The sequence below is a fragment of the Dendropsophus ebraccatus genome, chromosome 12 (genome assembly GCF_027789765.1).
Source record: "Dendropsophus ebraccatus isolate aDenEbr1 chromosome 12, aDenEbr1.pat, whole genome shotgun sequence".
Taxonomy (NCBI): domain Eukaryota; kingdom Metazoa; phylum Chordata; class Amphibia; order Anura; family Hylidae; genus Dendropsophus; species Dendropsophus ebraccatus.
The window spans coordinates 77,413,561-77,429,610 of NC_091465.1; the positions used below are offsets into that span (position 1 = coordinate 77,413,561).

Sequence of the window (16,050 nt, forward strand, 5' to 3'; positions counted from 1 at the left end):
CAGAGCTGTTTTTTGGTGTTGATATAGTGGTTTGGGATTCCTAAGTACCTTGTCTTGACAAGTATTAAGCATGTTAACGATAACCTTTATGTCCATGGGTGGGAAAAAAAGACTAAAAAAAATTTGTATTGTCATGTCCATGCTGGAAAAGGCATCAGTGCCATTCTCTAGGATGAAGTTACGACCTCTGTGTCTTAGATTAGATTTTAATACTCCACTCCAGGTTTTTCAGTGCTCCTTGATTCTGTCTTTGTTTCAGTTATCCATTCCATATTTTTTAGTTCTCCCTGTACTACCTATCCCTTTTGCTTAGTTGCTAATTGTGTCTGCTGTGCCTTGACGGACAGGTCAAATTAGATCAGGCCAAGACCACTCTTCTGTCATTTATGTTCCTCCCTCTGTCTTCTCTGAGTTTCTGCCTATTTTTCTCACCCTATGGTCAACCTGGAGGAACCCTCAGAACTGGGCCAAGCTAAAATCTTCCTGGCACGTAAAGAACATTGAAGACAAAATGGACTCTGCTTCTATTGCGGTCATAGTGGATATTTCATCAGCTAATATACCAAATGTGGTGGCCAGATCATAAGCATCCAGATGACAATCAGAAGAGTCATCTAGGCGCACAGGTACTGGTGGGTGGTATTAATGTGCATTGGCCTTTTGCTCAATCTGCCAATATTGTGTTTACAGTCATGGCCAAAAACTTTGAGAATGACACAAATATTATATTTTCACATGATCTGCTGCCCTCTGGTTTTCATGTGTGTTTGTCAGATGTTTTTATCACATACAGAAATATAATTGCAATGATATTATGAGTAACAAAAGCTTATACTGACAGAATGAGTTAATGCAGCAAGTCAATATTTGCAGTGTTGATCCTTCTTCTTCAGGACCTCTGCAATTCTCCCTGGCATGCTCTCAATCAAGTTTTGGACCAAATCCTGACTGATAGCAGTCCATTCTTGCACAATCAATGCTTGCATTTTGTCAGAATTTCTTGGTTTTTATTTGTCCACCCGTCTCTTGATGATTGACCACAAGCTCTCAATGGGATTAAGATCTGGTGAGTTTCTAGGCCATGGACCCAAAATTAGGGATGGTCTGAACCTGCTTCGGTTCGGGTTCGTACGATCCCGAACTCTCAGCAATGATTCCAGCTGTCTGCCCGCTCCGTGGAGAGGGTGGATACAGCGGGAGGACCGCCTGGAAAATTGGGATACAGCCATAGCCATAGGCTGTATCCCATTTTTCCAGATGATCCTCCCGCTGTATCCACCCGCTGCACGGAGCGGGCAGACAGCGGGAATCTGATGCCGAGCATTCGGGTTCATACGAACCCGAACCTCTGCAGGTTCGGACCATCCCTACCCTAAATCTCTATGTTTTGTTCCCTGAGCCATTTAGTTATCACCTTTGCTCCATCATGCTGGAAAAGGCATTGTTGATGGCTAAACTGTTCTTGGACGGTTGGGTGAAGTTGCTCTTGGAGGACATTCTGGTACCATTCTTTATTCATGGCTGTGTTTTTAGGCAAGACTGTGAGAGAGCCGATTCTCTTGCCTGAGAAGCAACCCCACACATGAATGGTTTCAGGATGCTTTACAGTTGGCATGAGATAAGACTGGTGGTAGCACTCACCTCGTCTTCTCCGAATAAGCTGTTTTCCAGATGTCCCAAACAATCGGAAAGGGGATTCATCAGAGAAAATGACTTTACCCCAGTCCTCAGCAGTCCACTCCCTGTACCTTTTGCAGAATATCAGTCTGTCCCTGATGTTTTTTCTGGAGAGAAGTGGCTTCTTTGCTGCCCTCCTTGAGACCAGGCCTTGCTCCAAGAGTCTCCGCCTCACAGTGCGTGCAGATGCACTCACACCTGCCTGCTTCCATTCCTGAGCAAGCTCTGCACTGCTGGTAGCCCCATCCCGCAGATTAAACACTTTTAAGAGACGGTCCTGGCGCTTGCTGGTCTTTCTTGGGTGCCCTGGAGCCTTTATGGCAACAATGGAACCTCTCTCCTTGAAGTTCTTGATGATGCGATAGATTGTTGACTGAGGTGCAATCTTTCTAGCTGCGATACTCTTCCCTGTTAGGCCATTTTTGTGCAGTGCAATGATAACTGCATATGTTTCTTTAGAGATAACCATGTTAAACAGAAGAGAAACAATGATGCCAAGCACCAGCCTCCTTTTAAAGTGTCCAGTGGTGTCATTCTTACTTAATCATGACAAATTGATCTCCAGCCCTGTCCTCATCAACACCCACACCTGTGTTAATGGAGCAATCACTGAAACTATGTTAGCTTGTCCTTTTAAGGCAGGGCTGCAATGATGTTGAAATGTGTTTTGGGGGATAAAGTTCCTTTTCTAGGCAAATATTGACTTTGCAAGTAATTGCTGTTAAGCTGATCACTCTTTATAACATTCTGGAGTATATGCAAATTGCCATTTTAAAAACTGAAGCAGTAGACTTTGTAAAATTTTATATTTGTATAATTCTCAAAACTTTTGGCCATGACTGTATGTGAGCTGTTTTTTTTTTGTCTCGCTCTGATCTCTTTCCTCCCTTCTGAGATGGCTCATCTAAACAGCTCCCTGGCCCTCTGTTTTTGTACTCTGTAATGCCGTGAGGGTTAACCACTATGAGGTCATCAGCAACTTGACCTCAGATTAATCACCTGCCATTTTTACCTCTGCAAAGTTGCGATAAGATGCCACTGGGTATCCTTTGTATATCGATCCACTTGCCCCAAAAGAGTTAAAATTTTCTAAGTTCAAGTCTAATTACACGATTTATTCTAGCAGTATATTCTGCTAGGGTGGGACAGTTGACCTATAACCAGTTTATAGCTATGGTTTTGCGGGTCTGGTATGGCAACCTCAGCACACTGGGAACTTTGGGAACAGCAATGAAAACTTTCTTAGTGACGTCCAATACACCCGCCAGTTAAGTTCATGAAAGTCATATAACATATGGACCAATCACGCATTCCACAGCTTGGACAATTTGCTTCCCCTGAGACCTATTATTTTTTGTATCTTGTAAACTCTGTGGGGAACATTTATCAATATGCGCTTCGGGTGCAGACAACAGTACATCCGACCGAAAACACTGTAAAAATTTGTTTCTCCAGCCCCCTTGCCTGGCGCCTTTTTCATGCAATTAACCATGGGGGGCGGAAGGATTTTGACAGGCTCTAGGAGCATGCTAGCATCGTGAGAACAGCATCTACAATCATTGGCTGGCTTACTCATGTGACCTTCAGAGTATAAGAACTTGGCTCGTCATGAGATGCCATCTTGAAGGTAGTCAGGGAGAGAGGTTAAAGTAGGGACAGTGCGGATTTAGATGATTGTAGGTAGGAAAAGCCCAAAAGCCCTTTTTAGGGCTACAACTATACAAAGCACAACATGTCTGCGGATAATCAGCAAATTAACTGGCTACCAGCACATCAGCTTATTCTTACAGACATGCAAGCAGCTGCTGCTCACTGTGAAGAATAGGCTGCAGTGTATCCACTTCCTCCTTCAGTGTACGTGTTGTAGGTAGTTGAGTGTATGGATTTTGGAGTAGGGACAGTGAGGATTTTAGAAGATTGTAGGCAGGAGAGTCCATAAAAGCCCTTATCAGGGCCACTACACAGCACAGACAGCATATAGCTGCTTCCTCTATTAAGAGTGCATAGACTGTCTAGCAGAATATCAGATAGTGACACAGACAGGCAGTCACGCAGTTTACATTTATCTTGCATAGACTTGGGTCAGACTATTGTGTCCTAGCTAGTAATTGTCGCAGTAGTTGATTGCCCAGTAAAACACCTGGCACCTGTCGCCATATATTGTGTTTGGAGTGTATTGTTGAGAGGCTTTGATAGTGGTGCAATATTGCAACTTGGGCATGTTAGATGCACCCAGGCATGCTTCCCCTGCTGTCCTAGTTGCATTCCAGAGGTGTTTGCATCAATTTCTGATGTGTCATTGTGGACTTGGAAACGGAAATTCGACCATTTGGAGGTCACTAAGAAATGAGCATTTTTTCTCCCATAGACTTTAATAGAGATCGATATTCGATTGAATAGTCAAACATCGCAGTCTGTTTGAATCGAATTTCGAGATTTTGGATATTTCACTACTCGCTCATCTCTAGTATGTATGTATGTATGTATGTATGTATGTATGTATGTATGCCTATGTACTATGTGAGAGAGAGGTGTGCTTCTCTAAGGGGCAGCAATGGGCTGACTTGATGAGCCAGATTCCAATTAGTCTCCATAATAGTCTCCAAATCACATTGCCATTTACTACATGCAGTTAAAGGGGTGTTTTAGACAGAGCAATAGCAACTGTGTATATCCATAAGAAATAGCAGAAACACAGTCATATTTCTAACTGTTTTATTTACACATACTGCGTTATAGCAATAATACATATTTATTGAACAGTATTTTTTTTTTTTTTTACTGCTTATCACATTTGTAATTTCTGTTTTAACAACAGCACTGCTCCCTTTGTAAACTTTAACCTAGTGTAAATTGAAAGTTCTTATACAAATGACAGCCTGTTAGTACATGCTGGGAGATGTAGTGTTGTCACAGGCTGTCAGTACATGCTGGGAGTTGTAGTTATATTTTCATAAATAATATTTTTGGGGTTCCATCATACATGTTATGGTAGAACGAAAGACGCCATTACACAGTACAACTATTCCTGAAAAAAGACAAGCACTTACATGGCCCTGTAGATAGAAAAATGAAAGTGCTAGATCTCTTAGAAGGGGAGGAGGAAAAAAAACGAAAACGCAAAAATGAATATTGGCGCGGTCATTTGGGTCATTTTGGGCCAGGTCTTGAAGGGGTTAAAGGAGAACGCCACACAAAACTTAAAGGGAACCAGTCAGGTAAAAAACATTGTTATAGCTATAAAAAAGAAAAGCTCCTATATGCCCCCAGCACTGCTTTTGGACATATACCGTATTTTTCGGACTATAAGGCGCACCGGACTATAAGGCGCACCTTAAATTTTAGCCTGCTAAGCCATCTAGGTTCATATGTAAGGCGCACCGGACTATAAGGCGCACCGGACTATAAGGCGCACCGCATTATAGTGTATAAGTTTGCATGAACGAAAAACGTAAGTCACCTGCCGATCACAGTACTTACTGAGGCTCCTTACTATGTCACCTGCTGATCACAGTACTGTATTTACTGAAGCTCCTTACTATGGTGGCCGTAATGCACAATGCAGGATAGGCAGAAGTTGGCAGAATTCTGCATGGAGCATTGTGACCACCATAGTTAGGAGCCTCAGTACAGTACAGTGTTGCTCTATAACCTCCGGCCACTAGGTGGCGCTATTGGATGAAAGTCTATGCCTGAAGCCTATGCCTGAGCCTGTATCTGGGCTGCGGTGAGCAGGGAGAGCGGGACAGCGGGAGAACAGTACAGCGCTACAACGGGAGAGAGGTACAGCGGGAGAGCGGGACAGCAGGACAGGCCTGCGGAGCCATGGGCCGGGAGTCCAGGTGAGGGAGCGCTGTGCTGTGCGGCGGGGAGATGTGAGCTCAGCAGCCTATCTCCGCCATGGAGGCCGGAGCTGTCCCGGTCCATATATAAGGCTCACTGGACTATAAGGCGCACTTACAATTTCTTAGAAAATCATAGTATTTTAAGTGCACCTTATAGTCCGAAAAATACGGTAAGTAAACACTTTGGGGGAGATTTATCAAACATGGTGTAAAGAGAAACTGGCTCAGTTGCCCCTAGCAACCAATCAGATTCCACCTTTCATTTTCCAAAGAGTCTGTGAGGAATGAAAGGTGGAATCTGATTGGTTGCTAGGGGCAACTGGGCCTGTTTCACTGTACACCATGTTTGATAAATACAGATGTAGCCTGTGTTAACTTGATCACAATGACGCATTTAACTCGACACTCTAATTGACTTAACACAGCACCCTGACACAATTGCTGTGTCAGGGATCATGTTAACCCTGGCTACATCTGTATGAGCGTTATTTATATGTCCCAAAAAAATGGGGGCTGTGACAATGTACCTGGCTGTGGACTCCTAACCAGAGAAAAGAAGTCTGGAGAAGAAGGAAGGGGGCAGGGCAGCATCGACTCTTATCACCTTCTGCTGGGTAATTTATAGCAGGGGGCTGTAGGTTATGCACCCCACCCCCAACATACGGACCAGAAGACGAAGAACCCAGAACACAGGGGGCAGTTGGCTGTGATGTGATGAAGGAGCCAGGCCCTGAGGCTGCAGCCAGATCCTGGGGTCCCAGGAAGGGAGAAGATCTATAAGGATCTGAGAGAAGGGGAGCTGGTGGGAGCACAGCACCTCTGTGGGATCCAGTGGAAGCCACCGCTTAGAGGAGAGGACTGATGGACTCTTGCTAAATCCCAGGTGTTCTCTTCTGCTTGATACAGTCGGATTCAATACATTTATTTCTTTTTCTAAGTTGCTTCATCCCTGTGTTTTCTGATAACCTCCCATCACATGGGCGATCCGGAGCTCCTAAGAAGTTACAGCTTGCAGGAAATCTTGCCAGCCATCTAGCAAACTACCCGCAGCAGTAAATTTCTGCCCTGGCAGTTACGGCAGGAAATCAGCTGTCATACTGATATCTGATTTCCTGCGATTGCTGGCTGCTGGGTAGCTGTAAGTGGTACCCTGGGCCATGCTTTACCCTGGGCCCTGTAGCAGTTGCATGGTCTGCCTACATGATAGCTATGCCACAGATCTTATAAAACTACATTTAAAGCAAATGTATCATCAGGTAAATCACTTTTTTTTACCATGTCCCCTCCCCTCTGTGATGCGGCTCCATTGATTCTAATGGAGCTGCATGACACAGTGGAGGGGGTTTCGTCACACTGGGAGGTGGCAGTCCGGACCCCATTGCTCCATGCCGGGCAGACGCCCAGGAAAAGACTTGCACTGAGTGCCGATATTGTAGCACAAATGTTTTCCTTTTTACACTAAATGAAATACAGAAATAAAGCACAAGAGCACAAGCTTTCCACGTGTGGTTCCCCTACAAGGTTCCTGTAATGTGTAGCATAATCCTAATGTATCTCTCTGCTGAACAATATGTCAGTTATCCACAACTCTAATTCCAAAATTCTAGGACACTGAGTACAATATATATAAATGATAACGAAAAACACAATGCAATGCAAATCACATAAACCCCTATTTTTTTTAACAATACAACATAGAACATTTTATTATTACACATTTCTTTACCAAATGTAGGGCTAAGAACTGACCACTAGTATCCATAAGCAACAATCCTGTAATACATTTTCGACAACTTGCACAACACAATTAAATATAATTATTCTTAACATATTGAGAAATTAGGTAGAATGGTGCAGAAAGGTTATATAGATACGTCTTTTACGTCTATTCAAAAATCTTCTAATACTTATCAGCAGCTGTATGTCCTGCAGGAAGTGATGTATTCTTTCCAGTCTGACACAGTGCTCTCTGCTGCCACCTCTGTCCATGTCAGGAACTGTCCAGAGCAGCAGCAAATCCCCATAGAAAACCTCTCCTGCTCTGGGCAGTTCCTGACATGGGCAGAGGTGGCAGCAAAGAGCACTGTGTCAGACTGGAAAGAACAATCTGGCAACTTGATACATTTTGCCTATAGCACTACACAGCTGTAACTGCAGCTCAGCTCTCATTCAAGTTGGGAGCTAAGCTGCAGTTACACATCACCAACGCTACACAATGAACGGAAACAAACTCATTGACAAACTCAAATTGTTGTCTTATCACCAGGTGTGTCTTATAATGGGAAGCCACAGGAGATGAAGCCACAGGGTTATCAGCACTCAAAAATTATATATATATATATATATATATATATGTATATATATAAAATTTTGAGTGCTGATAATCCTGTGGCTTCATCTCCTTTGTAGGGTTAATGTAAGCTTTGAAGAGCCGTAGATCCTTCCTGTCTCTCAGACGCTGCCTTGTCCTCTTCTATAAAAGCTTTTTCAAATATAGCCTGGAAGGAGCCACAGAATTTTGCCTTGAAATCTCGACCAATGAAGACGTAGAGGACGGGGTTAATACAAGAATTCAAGACTATCAGGAGAATGGTGATTGAAAATGTGTAATAAAGTCCATAAAAGTCAAACATACTACTCGCAAATGTAATGAGAAGGGTAAACAAACGAACAGGAAACAAACAGATAAAGAAGGCAATGATGACGGCCGCAATGGTTCTAAGAGGCCGAGAAGAGGCAAAGATACGTTTCCTTTTCGAGTGTAAGACAATGACGATATAGCAGGAGACGATGATGATGAAAGGTAGAAGAAAGAGTAATACTAACTCCACAATTATCTTTATCAGCCACCTAGATTCACTCATTATTAAAATACATATCATCACTTCATTTATATTAGCGACGTCTGATTGTATTATAAAGGGCAATGGCAGAACAAAAGAAATTATCCAAATGGTCAGGACAATGATATAAGCCAATCTTGGCCTCCGGTGGTTGTGACACCATACCGGGAACACCACACAGATGCATCGGTCTATACTGATCACTGTGATCTGGAGGACACTGACACACAGATTAAGGTCAAGTATGAACTGGGTTAGTTGGCACATAAATTTTTCAAATGGCCAATATTTTAATATAATTTGTGTAATTCTCAATGAAACGAAAAACACAAAGGAGAAATCGGCTACAGCCAAGCTGAGGAACCACACCACGTTGACCGTCTTCTTTATCCTGAAGATGCCGAACCAGATGACAAGACCATTTCCTACAATTCCCAGTAAACAAAACATGGAGTAGACCACCCCGATTATGTCTTCATATATATTAGATGTATGATTGCTGTCTTGTCTTGTTTCAGTTACTGTATAATTTTTTGCATGTTCATCTGTATATTGAGAATGGTTGCCATTTACCAAGGAAACAAAAATTGTTGCGTTCTCCATTATTTTTGTATTCTGCATCAAACACGTCTGGAATAGTTACTGGAAAATAGAATATAATAAAAGACCGATATAAAACTGTTATAAATTATTATTATTATTGCACTTGTGTCCATAGTTGTTAAGTGACTCAGATTTGGTTTATGTACTGTAAAAAAAAAAAATACTGGCAATTTATTGGGTTATTTATTTAACTGACGGAGAACAATACGATTGCTTTTTGGAACTGCTGTAACTGGATCTAGGCTGAATGACACCATGTCGATTCCAGGCATTGTGGTGCAGATCAGCAGGACATTGAGGAGCCAGAGAGGAGCCTTGTGTCAGAGGTCACCTGAGCTTTATGGACCCCCAAATAACCTCCAAAACCCAACAGATGTTTTTATGGGGGAAAAAAATACAAAATACAAGTTCATATAAAAATCTTGACCAAATTACTCCTTTCCTAGTCAAGAGCATTGCTGTTGTATTATCGACAGGAAAGAGGATAACAAGTCTGTTCTTTAAAATTATATATATATATATATATATATATATATATATATATATATATATATATATATTAACCCCTTTATATTCTCTGTTTGGTATTCGACCATCAATGTCCTTATTACCTCCTGTTTCCCCAAAATACAGTGGTACCTTGGTTTAAGAGTAATTTGGATTAAGAGCGTTTTGGTTTAAGAGCTCACAGTTTTTAAAATTGTAACTTGGTTTAAGAGCATTGCTTTGGTGTAAGAGCTCCCTGTACTGGGTGGGAGGGGGAGTGGGGAAGGTGCATGGTCTGCACAAGGTGGTCTACAGCCCTGTTCTCTGACCCAGGAAGTCTCCCTAACCTTCCAACTCATGGCAGATCCACTATAACCCCTCTCTCCCCGGACAGAGAGTGCTGCATGTATGTACCCACATCTGCCCTGCTCATTTCTTCATACTTCCTGCAGTCTTTGTCAGCCCTTGTGTTTCCCATCCTCTCCATTCCTGCTATAACGTGCCTGTTCTCACACTCAGCTATACACACTATTGCTATAATGTGCCTGCACTCACACTCAGCTATACACAATAATGTTATAATAATGTGCCTGCACTTACACTAGGCTATACACACTGCTGCTATAATTTGCCTGCACTTACACACAGCAACTCACACTGCTGTATAGAAAAGTTTCTGTCACTGTCCTCCTGCGCAGCTCTGTGGTTCTCACTTCCTGATTGGTCCACACAGACCTCTGACAGCAGCCCTGCTTCTCTATTATAGTCTGTTGTACTACGCTCCTGCATTATGGGAATCTGCAACTCCATTCTGTATCTACAAACTGCTGCAGTTTTTTTCAGGTTTATACACTTACTATACATTATACTCCACATGCTGATATCACATATTCAGCAGTTTTTCATTGTTTCATCAGTTTTTTTGGAGCGTGGAACCAATTGTCTGCATATCAGTGATTTCTTATGGGAAAATTTGCTTTGGTTTAAGAGTGGATTTGAATTACAAGAACGGTCGCAGAATAAATTATGCTCGTAATCCAAGGCACCACTGCACTGCCAATTATTTTTTTCATCCGTTCACACATTGTTTTATTTTCACTCAGATTTATGGTTGTATTTACTGTAGCTTTAACAGCTAACACAGAGCTTTAACTTACTGTGTGTGAACATACCCTTAAAGTAAATGTACCACTATGTACATTGCTTTTTTTTTTTTTTTTTAACATTAGCCGATCAGTGCAAGCGTGGGGATCCCGGTGGCATGGACCTTTTTGAAAGGCTGCCTGATTCCCACGCTCGATGCTGTTCTTTTCCCATGTTCGGCCCGCCTCGTAGCACTGGAGGAGGGCCTGCCATCCCCCCAGTATGACCATATCCCCTCTCCTTTGTGACACAGCTCCATTGATTCTAACAGCCTTTCAAAAAAAGGACCATGTCAACAGGATCCCCACGCCGGCGCCGATCGGCTAATGTAAAAACAAGAAAGTGATGTACCTAATGGCACATTAAGTCTTAGCTGTATGGGGCTCTCTCGACCATCACGGAAAGATGATGTTGCTCGAGATAGATATAAGGCATGATGGAAAACCACCACCCAATCCCTTTGTTTTGGGAGAGATCAGTCGCAGTGAGAACTCATTGGCTAGGCTTACCTCACCCCTGTCCATAGAGAACACAGCTGAACATTCCTATAAATGGGGAGGATGGGGGCCAGTCCGGAGTCAGTTATTGAACATGTATGGCCACCTTGAGTAATACAGGGATCCTACCTGATTGGCTGGATCCTCAAACCAATTCTTTGTATGCCAGGCCGTCACTGTTACATTGTATGATGAATTTTATTTCAGGATGTAATGGTCCAAGAAAGACCATTACTGGAAAACACCGTAACCAGAAATCATAGTAAAATCACTGCACATATATTAACTTGATTAATTTAGAAATTAATTGATATCTTACCTTAAATATCATCTCCATTTTTTTGCAAGTAGCATCTCCCGTTTTCTTTTTCTCCGTCCACTATAGTCTCCCAGAGGAAACAGACAATGGTAGTGTCTCCTTGTTCGGTTATAAAGCTCTCATAGGGCCTTATCCTGCTGGCAGCTTATCAAGGGGTGCGTGACTCATTGGCCGATAAGACGACTGATAAGTTTAACTAGAATTAAATAGTGAGAATTTAAAGCTATAGGTATAAAAGAACATTTAAAACAAAACTGCACCTAATAAAGAACAAGCAGACGAGAATCCAGAATGGCATAAATAAATAAAGTGCAATTTTTTTAGAATGCTAACAATAGCAGGAAGTACCGTATTTTCCGGCGTATAAGATGACTTTTTAGTCCCAAAAATCTTCTTAGAAGTCAGGGGTCGTCTTATCCGTGTGGTCGTCCCATACGGTGGGGGAGCTAAAAAAGGGGCCGCATCCTTTGTATGGGGCCACCACTATAAAAAAACAAAGTGTTAACTCACCTGGGGCCCGTTCCCCTGGGGCAGGCAGTGTGAGGTATACTGCCTGAGGCGGAGATCCCTGAAGCTCTCCTGGGCAGCGAGCGTCTAAAGAATAACAAAGGCTCCCGCAGTACCCGAAGCCTCTGTCACTCTCCCGAAGCTCTCCCGGCAGCGGAGCATCTCCGAGCTTCTCCAATGAGACGCTCGGCTGCTCGGGAGAGCTTCGGGGATCCCGGTGCAGGCAGTGTATGTCACATTGCCTGCGCGGGAACAGACCTCAGGTGAGTTAACAGTTTTTTTTTTTTTTAAGTTAACCCCTGCCTGACTGCAGCACACATGTGCTCAGTGTAAACCCGCTTTCATCTGTGAAGAGCACAGGGCACCAGTGGTGAATTTGCTAATCCTGTTCTCTGGCAAATGCCAAGCGTCCTGCATGGTGTTGGGCTGTGAGCACAACCCCAATCTGTGGACATCTGGCCCTCATACCATCCTCGCGGATGGTCGGATTCTACTCATTTGTGCAGACACATGAACATTTGTGGCCTGCCAGTGCTCCTCCTGTTCCTCCTAGCACAAAAGTGTAGGTAGCGGTCCTGCTGCTGGGTTGTTCCCCTTTCTTTAAGCCCGCCATACAAGTATGTATGCCCATGTACTATGTGAGAGAGAGAGGTGTGCTTCTCGAGAGGCAGCAATGGAGTTACTTGATGAGCCAGATTACAATCAGGCTCCATAATAGTCTCCATATCACACTGCCATTTACTACATGCAGTTACTGCAGTCACTGCTCCCTTTGTGAACTCTGACCTAGTTCTTATACTGTATTTTAAGGGGAAAATATTTAATTTCTTTAATAACATCATATAGCTTGTATAAGTGTAATATAACATTATCAAGAAAAATTTATTTTTCTTGATGTTTTTTCTTTTTTTTATTCTTTTTCTTTTTTACAGTTTAGGGCTATGTTTGCACACATTATTTTTGCTCGGTATTTCAGTAAGTATTTTTCAACTAAAATCAGGAGTGGATTGAAAAACACAGAAGGGGAGATTTATGAAGGGGTGTAAATACAGGACATAAAGGACTCATCTGCAATCAGATATAGTTTAGTTACCTAGCCTGTGTTGGAGCTGTGGTCTAAGGGTAAATCACCTGTCTAGAGACAAACAATAGTTCTTCCTTTGGTTCGATTCCCCTGATGGCAATATAGGTATTTTTTTTCTCTTTATTGTATGGTTTTTAAAAATTTGGTGTAATTTAGTTTAGCTTTTTTTAATACAATGATGAGAAAACTGAGGATAATATATATATATATTGCTTTGGTGTAAGAGCTCCCTGTACTGGGTGGGAAGGGGAGTGGGGAAGGCGCAATGGTCTGCACAAGGTGGTCTACAGCACTGTACTTTGACCCAGGAAGTCTCCCTCACCTTCCAAATCATAGCAGATCCACCTCAGGCTGGGGCTCACATCAGGGGACAGGACTGTGGAGGTAATCTCTTTATAGCTCGGCAGAAGTGTTTTCATGCTACTCAGTAGCCGTGCCCGCCGCCTTATGTATTGATATGGTATTTTGTAATGAAATTGCCATGTTAAGTAAGTCTTATGAGGCCAGGTCGGTCTCTGACCATTCTCATGTTTTTCTTACGGGCCCCTGGAATAGGCCACCACCAGTAAGAAGCTTTAAATTTAATGCTCACTGGCTCTGAATAATAAATAGAAAATCTCTCATAAAAGAGGAATTAATCCTTTAGCCAGCTCTATTAGATACAATAAATGAAATCTGTCTGGGTGGTGTGCTCCCAATCTCTATTAGTGAAGCCAGTATTATTTTAACTACTAAAGATCCCCTACTAAAGATTATTTTAACTACTAAAGATCCCCTTAGGGTTAAGTCACTGCGGCCAATCTCCCTATTAAATGCTGATTATAAAATATTTGCAAGGCATTGGCTCGGAAGCTGCCCGGAGTGGCTCTATACCTGATGGTAAGGAGCAGATGGGTTTTATTCCTGGTAGACAGATCTATAATCATTTAATTAGGGTTTTTGCCAATATTCAGCTTGAAACTGGGGTCTCCCACTCTATCCTGTCATTGGATGCCACTAAGGCTTTCGACGGGGTGGAGTGGGGTTTCCTATGGAAGATCTTGGGAAGATTTGGGCTTGGTGAGAAATTTAATGGATTAAGCTATTGTACAGTCATCTTAGGGCAAGAGTGGGTTTCAATAATGACTTTACAGAGTGGTTTGAGCCCACTAGAGGCACTAGACAAGGTTGCCCGCTCTCGCCACTTCTATTTGCCCTTTATTTGGAGCCCTTGGCCTGTAGGTTTCGTGAGGAGGAGGAGGTACGTGGTTTTTGATTGGGGGGTTCCGTTGATAAGTTTTTATTACATGCCGATGACATTTTGTTCTTTTTGAGAGATCGGGAGTGCACACTTCCAAAAATGATGGAAAATATTGCTAAGTTTGGCCTTTATGCCAGACTAGAAATAAACCAAACACTAGAAAGGCACCTAGGGCCACTAAGCCCACTGAAACCAAGGTTAACCCCATAATAATAATAAAACTTAACTTTTAATAAAAATCAAAAGCGATAATAGATTTAGCATGAGGCTAAAATCACTACCCTGCTAGCCCTGTGGTTCTATCACGTCAGGTGTCTAACATCCACATACTGTGGATATAGGATATAGTTAATCACCAAATAAGCTGCAGTCTCATTGGTGTTATTGCATAGGGCTGCAGAGAAATTAAAACCTAAAGAACACTGCCTCCACAACTAGTTTCGCTCTGTCACAAGCATCATCAGGTGTAAGGCGAATGGTGATGTCCCTACCGTCGTTTGGTCTTATGTAACTTATGTCAGTCCCACTTCTCAAGTGGGAGGGGGGCGGACTATGAGATCAAATCACCAATAGTGTGCATCTCTTACCCCCGGAAGGCCCGAAACTGACCTAATTCATCTGCAACATCTGTGTCTCATCCAATAGAGTTGCCGAACTCACCTACCTGGTCATAAACCTCCTGCCCTATAGGTGACGTATTTAGCGATGTAACCAATACACAAATGATCCACTTGGACCAATAGAGAATGGTGTGCCTCACATCCAATGGGGATTGGTAGCGCGGTGACACGTCATCACCTCGTGTTTGCGTCCCCATCTATACACATCACTGTGACACTGTGACCTTTGGCCTGGTGTGACCGCGTCACCTTACCTATCACTGTCACGTGATAATACATCTAGTAGTGATCACTAGTAATACTGCGTACGCGCCATTGGCCTCGCCCGCGCATGTGCAAAAACTTAGAAAGCTACATCACTCATCAACAAACTAAGCACAAAGTATTGCGCGCTGACTTAGAAAAATTTATTACTAAGTAAACTGAATCTCTCTATCCTTTAGTAAAGGGAAAAGTTCCTATTACACAGGAATGGAGCATCCTATAGCACACAGGTAAGTATATCAGGTTAAGAAAATAAACAAAGAAAGAATGTATTACTAAAATCTAAATAAATGATCTAACTTCAAGATGGTACAATGCTTCTAGATCCCATAAAGATACTCATACATATCTGAGAAAGTACCCATTGTGACAAATCATATCTATATGTCCACATGTGACTAAGTAGAGGCCAGAGGAACAGTCAGTTGTAACACATAATTGGTCAATAAGAAATATAATAACATAATTAGATAAGACAATGATGCAGATAGAGTTAACCTTCAATATCAAAGCAAAGACCAAGATAACAGATAAAAAATTATATCAATGGATAAATAATGACAATGTATCCTTAAAGGGGTAGTCCACCAAAAAAAAATTTCTTTCAAATCAACTGCTGCCATAAAGTGCCAGAGATTTGTAATTTACTTCTATTAAAAAATCTCAAGCCTTCCAGTACTTATCAGCTGCTGTATGCCCAACAGGAAGTTGTATTATTTCCAGTCTAGAGAGCAGGAGAGGTTTTCTATGGGGATTTGCTACTGCTCTGGACAGTTCCTGACATGGACAGAGGTGGCAGCAGAGAGCACTGTGTCAGACTGGAAAGAAAACACCACTTCCTGCAGGACACACAGCAGCTGATAAGTACTGGAAGACTTAAGATTTTTTAATAGAAGTGAATTACAAATCTCTGGCACTTTAT

The 16,050-nt window shown here is 42.4% G+C and overlaps 1 protein-coding gene across 1 annotated transcript; it reads right to left on the minus strand.

The window, feature by feature from the left end:
- Positions 1–7,933: 7,933 nt before the first annotated feature.
- LOC138769459 (chemerin-like receptor 1) lies at positions 7,934–8,968 on the minus strand. Its single transcript, XM_069947959.1, has one exon. The coding sequence runs from the start codon at positions 8,966–8,968 to the stop codon at positions 7,934–7,936; it is 1,035 nt and encodes a 344-aa protein (XP_069804060.1).
- Between the last annotated feature and the right edge of the window lie 7,082 nt (positions 8,969–16,050).

Excerpts from the sequence above, each read along its gene's own strand:
- LOC138769459 (XM_069947959.1), bottom strand. The coding sequence starts at position 8,968 with ATGGAGAACGCAACAATTTTTGTTTCCTTGGTAAATGGCAACCATTCT.